Source organism: Acanthaster planci, linkage group LG05, assembly GCF_054643075.1.
Source record: "Acanthaster planci isolate LZ-2023a linkage group LG05, COTS_SCS, whole genome shotgun sequence".
NCBI lineage: Eukaryota > Metazoa > Echinodermata > Asteroidea > Valvatida > Acanthasteridae > Acanthaster > Acanthaster planci.
Genome location: NC_141781.1, coordinates 21492541 through 21500098, shown reverse-complemented (window position 1 = coordinate 21500098; position 7558 = coordinate 21492541). Strand labels below are relative to the sequence as shown.

The 7558-nt window shown below is 41.1% G+C and overlaps 1 protein-coding gene and 1 long non-coding RNA gene across 7 annotated transcripts in view; one reads left to right on the top strand and one right to left on the bottom strand.

Annotated features, from left to right (window-relative positions):
- The window catches only part of LOC147799224 (uncharacterized), a 159531-nt gene that overhangs the window by 86339 nt on the left and 65634 nt on the right, over positions 1-7558 (bottom strand). The window lies entirely within an intron of this gene.
- LOC110990476 (acyl-coenzyme A thioesterase THEM4-like) lies at positions 372-7458 on the top strand. 6 transcript variants are annotated; one of them, XM_022255506.2, is made up of 4 exons: positions 372-509; positions 5172-5444; positions 5962-6075; positions 6365-7458. In XM_022255506.2, exons 2-4 carry the CDS (start codon positions 5194-5196, stop codon positions 6531-6533), a joined length of 534 nt encoding a protein of 177 aa, XP_022111198.2. In that variant the 5' UTR covers positions 372-509; positions 5172-5193; the 3' UTR covers positions 6534-7458. The 6 variants fall into 6 exon arrangements, with proteins under 6 accessions (XP_022111198.2, XP_022111200.2, XP_086993535.1 ...); XM_022255508.2 differs by lacking the exon at positions 372-509 and adding an exon at positions 537-745; XM_087137409.1 differs by lacking the exon at positions 372-509 and adding an exon at positions 757-1088.

Sequence of the window (7558 nt, the reverse complement as noted above, 5' to 3'; positions counted from 1 at the left end):
GTCTGTTTTCTCTCTGACATACATGTCTTACCAGTGAGAAACACACTCTACCCTTTATACATAAAAACTTTTTACTTTAAATGAACTATTAATTTGGTGAAATCATTGGTTTTTATCGTTGTTCGATATTTATCGACAACAACGAAACGTGAGTCGTCTGCTAGCCTGCACAAAACGCGATTCTGTGTCTGCGCAGTGAATTAAGTACTGAGTTTGCGCAGTTCTGAATCCACTTTTCAGTTTCGCTGGTTCCAGTCAGAGCTTGAACTTGTGGTGTCCAACGCTGCTTCAAAATGGCTGGAACCAGCGAAACTGAAGTCTAAGCCAAATCCACGGGTTTCGAAAAGGCCCTGAATTTCCTTGGGGCAATGGGACGCCGCGTCCTGTACATGTACATGTGCATGTGTGTGTATTGATATAAGGAGTTGTCAGTTTCTGGAGCCTTGAGAGAGTTAACTCTCAAGGAGAGAGAGTTAGAGTTAAATCTTGGGTAAAGAGACAACAATTGAGTAAGCCGACCTGTTGCATCTTTTCCATTGTATTGTTTTATTCACTTTCAGCATATTCAGCAGCAGGCCCCGGCTGTTTCTTTTGTATGCTCGTGTTCCATATCGGACTGTCGGAACACTGAAATTCCAAGCCGCTCGTCCATGTTTCCAACCCTCCTGTTCTTGACTCGGATTTGAAGGATTCAACATTGTGGGAATTTATGGACACACAGACTTACCGCACTTTATACCGTTAGGTCAGTCAGAACCCTCCACCACTATAGCTTTATACAATCTATGCAGTTGACCTCACTCACCTAACAGGAACCTACATAAAGGTCACCTGTTTCGAGCAGACAACTCGGGATGAATGCCGTGTCCTTGACCATTATCATAATGCGCGCAATTACATGTACACGTACTGCACATCGACCTGTAAAATCATTAAAGTGGAACACCGGGCATGTGCCTATGCTCACTGCGTGGCGCGTACCGGCAGTGTAGCCCTTCACTGCTGAGGACCGCTTGAAACATTCAACCGTGCATGAGCGAATGGCAGTGAACCCACCCTGGCATTTTGTTGGCGATTGCTTCCCATGGGTCGGCAAGTATACATTATGTTTATGACATGATGCTTTTAAGTTCCACCAAATCAGTCAGGTCACATACTGTACTGTACCTTACAATACAATTAATGCAAATGCAAACATCCTAAAGGGTGTGCCCTCTTAACTTTTATAGGCTTATGTTGTAGTAAAAAAAAAAAACATACCTCATGTATTGTCATGGTTATGATGGTTATTTGGTCTTCAAGCAGCCGGGACGCCTTTATATACTTTTGCACCTGAAGTTCGTGGGAAGGAGACACAATTTTCAAGGCGAGTTGACGACTGAAATGACTGAAGTATTTGCAAAGCGCGGCTGGTTCACGCTACGTACATCAGCGCGCTGCAAGGGCATGTGTTGTAAGACAGCATTTTCTCGTCCCAGTATAACCATGGAGATACATGTAGAACACAGCCGCGATATGCACAAGCGGATCGACCGTAGCTGTGTACATTTCGTTTTCTGACGATGGGTTACGTTCTCTCGAGAATAATGGGCGTGGACAGGCCAGGCCCTTGACCGCGCAGAATCACGGTCACCCTGTCAATTTTTGAGAACTGTTTTTATGAGGAAATACGTGTTCAAACAAGATGTCAGTAGTGGGGGGGGACTGTTTGGTACACTTTTTATAGTACACTTTTTATAGTACACTTTTTATAGTACACTTTTTATAGTACAGTTTTTATAGTACACTGTGTAGAGTACAATAATGATAGTACACTTTTTTAGGGTACACGTTGACCCAAAATCTTAAAATGTTCCCCAATAGACCCATGGCCCGGTCGGGAAGTCCGGACGTAAACAAAGGGATTATAATCCTTACACAACAGTCCGTGGGTCGACTGCTCCGAAAGCAATTATCGGACTGGGAGTACTAATCCTAACAAACCGTGGGTGTTTGGTTTCGGACAATAGGCGGCTCGTGCCGCCGGTTAATGAGAGAGATAATCTCTAGATAATAGACTGTACGTAGTGGCTGAGCTGTGTCGGCGGACTATTGTGTTAATGATTACATTGTGTATGTTGGAAGTGAGCGTTGGTCTGACTTAACCTTTGGACACTAAGGAAGAGAGGGCGCCCACATGCTAGCGGTCTTTGGGTTTGGCTTACTGTGGCTACCGAGATTCGATCGATACGGGAAGAAGACTCTAGTGTCCCTAGCTGAATTTTTAATCCTTTGAACTGGAGTGTTTTACGTCTCGTTACCCTGTACATGTATACGTTTCACAAATTCAGTCACAGCGGAGCATTACTGTTGTTCGTTATTGCGGAACCTAAATGTAAAATACAGCATTATATAAAATTAAGAGTTCTGGGGGTGGCATGACGTCAGTTGGGATTTTTAATACGTAGCAAAGGGGTAAATTTATTCGTCGTGCTGTGGAATATTGTGCAGAAGTTCCGGCCAATATCCGACCTGAAAATTATCATTCGATAGTCATACCGATAAGTATAACACAAAACAAATTCAATGGACTTCACATATTGGTTTCTGGTAGGTTGGTACTGGTACCGTTTTATTTCCCGTTGTTCATCATTGATTTTTTTACAATAATTATCTTAGTAATTTTAAGAATTACTACAAAGGTGATTACCGGAAGTTTGTTAACTTTGAAATCAGAGTTATTACATGTATTCATTATTTTTGGAACAATTTGTCTCTACAGACTGTTATCTTTTAGGCATGCTCCTCTTCGTCATGAAACAGTCCGGCAAATTTTTCAGCATGTTTAGGCAAGACTCTATTCAAGGCTTTGTTGACGTCCATGCCTTTATCAAGTTTTCCATCGAGATCATCCACAATGTCCTTGTGAGTTTCATTTTCCCTCAAGTATAGGTAACTTGACAGGAACTCCTTATAGTTGTCGAAAAAGTCTTGTTTGACGGCCCAGAGGGTCTTTCTGTTTGCCTTCTGCCTGGCTTGATCTTCATCCATGCCTTCGTTGACGTACTTGTCATATTTTTCATCCCTCATTTCCCTATGTGTTTCTCTAGCTTCAGTCAGCCAATCTTGGTAGGCGGCATTGTCTTCCAAATCTGAACTGTCTTCATCCGAGGTTTCGTCATCGATCTCCTCAACAGAATCCGAGTTTTCGTCAGCTTCATTCATGTCTGATTCCTCCTCACCATGGATATTTTCCATGTGCCTCTCTAGATTAAACTTCCGTCCGAAGCATTTGTCACACTGGTGACAAGCATATGGCTTGGCTGTATAAATACCATTCATGTTGACTCTGCGAAGGATGACCTTTAAATGACACGAAACAAGTGAAAGCGTTCCATATATCCTAAATATACACGTATTGACTACTTCTGATTTGCATATTTCATTGTTTATTTTTTTATTGTTTTATTGTTCAAATTGGTCTTTTTATCGCTCAAACTACTCTATGCATTGCTCGTTTACTCGTTTTATTACTCTTTTACTCTTTTCATTGTTCAAATTGTTCTTTTTATCGTTCAAATTGATTTTTGTTTTTTTTAGGTGTAAATTGATCTTTTCATTGTTAAAATATATTCTTTTCATTGCTCAATCGGATCTCCTATTTTTATTGTTCAAAACAAATTTCATATTTTTCAATTGGTCTCTTTATTGCAGAGGGAAGAAAACGCCAAGCCTACACAGTCCAATGAGATTACCAATGAGATTTGAGCAATGAAAATGAAAAACTTCATTCAAATATGAATGTCCCCCCCCACTACTGATGTCACCCTCTTTGTACTTTGTATAATCCATCGAGCATCGTCGTGAAATAAATTACGATAGTCGCGATGTGTTGTGTTCCTAGCTCTATGGTTTGATAGTTCATGATTTGAATGTGTGGTTAAACTCCTCAGAGGGGCCATAAAGACTACACAAAAGAGGAATCCTTCAAACATGCCCCAAACGATTGCTCCTTTATAGCCTCCCTGAGATTGTGATTCTTGGCCGGCCAGCCCTTGCTTGCCCAATGGAATCACCCGACAAGAAAGAATTGTTATTACGTAGGGTGCACAGCTATCGATCAGAGGTTGTGAAACTTCTCTTCTCATCGCTGTTTTTCCTGTTCATGCGACTTAAAGCTTGACATAGAAAAAGGCACTGAGAATTAAGACGACTCCCCCCCAAAAAAATTATACTGACGTGTCGATGCTTCTGATATTTTGGAAACCCAGCCATCCGGCAATTATTCATTTGCAAGAGTGAAAACTCTACTCTCCAAAAAGGCGAGTCTTTTTTTAGACCATTCCAAGTAATGAAAACCCCTTTTAAAATTGTGAAATTACTCTTTAAAAGTGGAAATCACTCCTAAAAAGTGGAAATTACTCCTAAAATTGAGTCATTATCATAAGAGACAACTCTTTTTCGAGTTGTCACTGTCTTAATACACGTATATGGCTCCTTGAAAGAAGAGACATTTTACTCTTCTGGAGTGGTTTTGACCCGTTTTAAGTAATCTCCCTCCCCCGGTGATTCACCGGTATTCGTTTGGAGTGGAGTCCACTCTTTTTGTAGTGATTTCCCCCCTTGAGTGGTTTACATTGGATTCACTCTTTTAGAGTGATTCCCCCCCCTCAAGTGGTTTTATAGTGGATTCACTCTTTTGGAGATAAGGTTTTCACTCTCATGCAAGTATAGAGCAAGGCTTAATATACAGCACTTAATTGCTAGTTTTAATTAACTGTTCTGAAATACGGCTTAAGTTTCATTAGTTACTTTCGTCATTATGTACAGCGCTTAATTTTGTACTGGCCTTGCCGCCGCATCTGTCACCGTGCGGATGTGTCGCCATCTTGTCAAATGCAGCGATGCGTGCATGCCTACTTTAACCCAGGGACAGCTGCATGATAGTTTCACGTGTAAAAAACTGTTCCCTGTAGGCCTACATGTGCACTTGCGTAATAATTTGATTTATTCGTACGAGCGTGCCTAGTAGTAAAAGGCTAAATATTCAGTGACTGGAAGGTGATGGCGAATTCACTAAGCTTTCGGTCATGACTATTATTAGGAGGTAGGTTAATGATCATTAATGTCAAGACTATTATAAACTATCTTTCCACTGTTTCAGCAACAGTTCTGATGAACCGATTTTTCAGAATATATACATAGTTGTATACAATGACTTCGTCGCCCAAGAGCCACTGGGAATGGCTGGAAGAGACGGAGGCGTTGTTCACCAGGTTGGAGGCGGAGCCAGGATGGACGCAGATGAGGAGTACAAAGACTGACCACCAGACCAAGTACCTTTTCTCCCGGGCAGTGACAGAGAACGGGCCCATCATCCATTTTGCGTTATTCCTGCACGAAAAAGACGGAAAGCTGCGGGGCCTGTGTCAGTTTGGGGAGGATGCCAACTCTTTCATGAAAGGGTGAGAAAGATTACCTAGCTGAAGCCACTCTCGAACCAACTGCTTTGTCTGTTATAGCGACTGGACATCGCCTGGTACGTTGAGATTAATCCCGAAGAATTTTCCGTTGCTGTAAGCCAACTTGTCAATAAGGATCTCAGGTGGAAAGCGTTTGGGCTGAAACAAAAAGGTGTGTCGGTGTGTTTTCCCACACAAATTTCTCAACAAGTCAACAGGCACAGTCCCGATCAACTTGCTGGACTATTCATAAATTAATGCTACATTATCATAACTTTCGCCTTTTGTCACATAAGAATTTCTGGTAATCGAATTATCATTACTAAAAACAAACTCAAAGCTGGGGATATTTGTAAATTTATAGATCTTAATTGAAATCGTTAGGTAGATTTTTTTGGCTGATTTGCCAGGCTTACATTTATTGGCGTGCAGGAGAAACCTACTTTCCAACCCCTCCTAATTACCACAAACCCCTCCCCCAGAATAGCGATTGTGTTGGTTCTCTTTATCCTACCGTTAGATCGGTTCACGGTGGTGCCATTGCAACAATGCACGACACCACGACGGGCGTTCTAGCGATGAACTTTGGCGCCAAGAAGATGTACACAGGCTACCTCAATACTACATTCCTCAGGTTCGTGCCTAAAATGATAGAGACTGTAACGTCATATTCAAACTCCACTCTGCCCCATGTGCCCAATCCCTGACGCATACATATTATTTTCGGCTAGATTTTAAGCACAACATGATTTTTGTGGAATGCATCTGATTTCTTTGGACGCCTATCAGAGCTACCCAACTCATAGTTTTTACTACACGCGTAGCAAAAAGAAGAACTCAAACATCGAGACAAACTGTGAAAAGAAAAGTTTATCTCCATTCGTACGTTATCATTTTGTTTAATTTCGGTTTTTCTCTGCCAGGCCTATTAGGGTGAGGTCGACTGTCCTCATGGAGGCCGTCATCGACAAAGTGGACGGCAATAAGACGTTCTTGAAAGGGTACCTGAAGAGTCCCGATGAGAAAACAGTCTACTCAGAATGCACAGCTCTGTATGTGAATGCCGATAAGGCTGCTGGAAGTAACATGTAATTGCATATTTTGAAGGAACTATTATGAAGTGTTATAATCTCTTATTATTTCTCTGTTGTTTCACCGACTTCTAAGTTTTGTTAATATTCACGTTTATAACCCTTTCTGTTTATTCAGATACTAAAGTTGAACACTGAAAGTCAAAAATCACCGTAGCCGTGATTTATCGTCAGATCGTGCCATGCGCCTACGGGTAAACACAGAAGCCCGTGTGTAGTCAGTATAGACCTTTTTCACCCACGTGACTAAATGTAAACAATACCACCACGTGTGGACCGCCTTGGCCACGGTGATCGCATATATTCCTACGGGCAGCTTCAACCACGGTCAAGCGCACGTGTGAACGCTGCATGCTTGACTAGTTTATTATGAATAAGTAGATTACCATCACAACACTATGCACTCATTACCATCACAACACATCAGAGGTCCAGCACGATCGTGTTATCACTGGAAAAAAGGTCTATTCAAGGTATCTCATCTTGCTCCTTATAATTTAACAAAACATCATAGAAAATTATTCTGTTTCATTTTTAATTAGTGATTTTAGAAAAGTCTTATAATTGTTCACTCAGGTGGCCTTTTTTTAATGGTCACAACCCTAATTTTTTTGTTTCGTTTTGTTTTGTTTATTGTAGATTTTTTGGCAGTTTGAATTAGGCAGGACTGAGTTTGCTTGCATGGTGACGACATGGTCAGCTGATTACAATGACATTAGTCCACTGAACAATTAAGCATCAGAGACACAACCGAATCAGTCTTTGTGATAACCGCCAAAATGCACCTCAGTGCAGATTATAGCAAATGTGTTTAGAACGATATACGTGATAGAACGGTGAACATACAACAACGTACGGTATTACCTAGTCATAATCTCGAACTTATGTTATTAAAGAACTAGAAAAAAACGAAAAGGTAATTTAAAGGATTTAGACTCACGGAATCTACTCTATACAATGATGTTCTGTTTAACAAAGCTTTTGAGTACGAGGGACATTACTAAGAAAAAGTAGAAACAGGTGGTC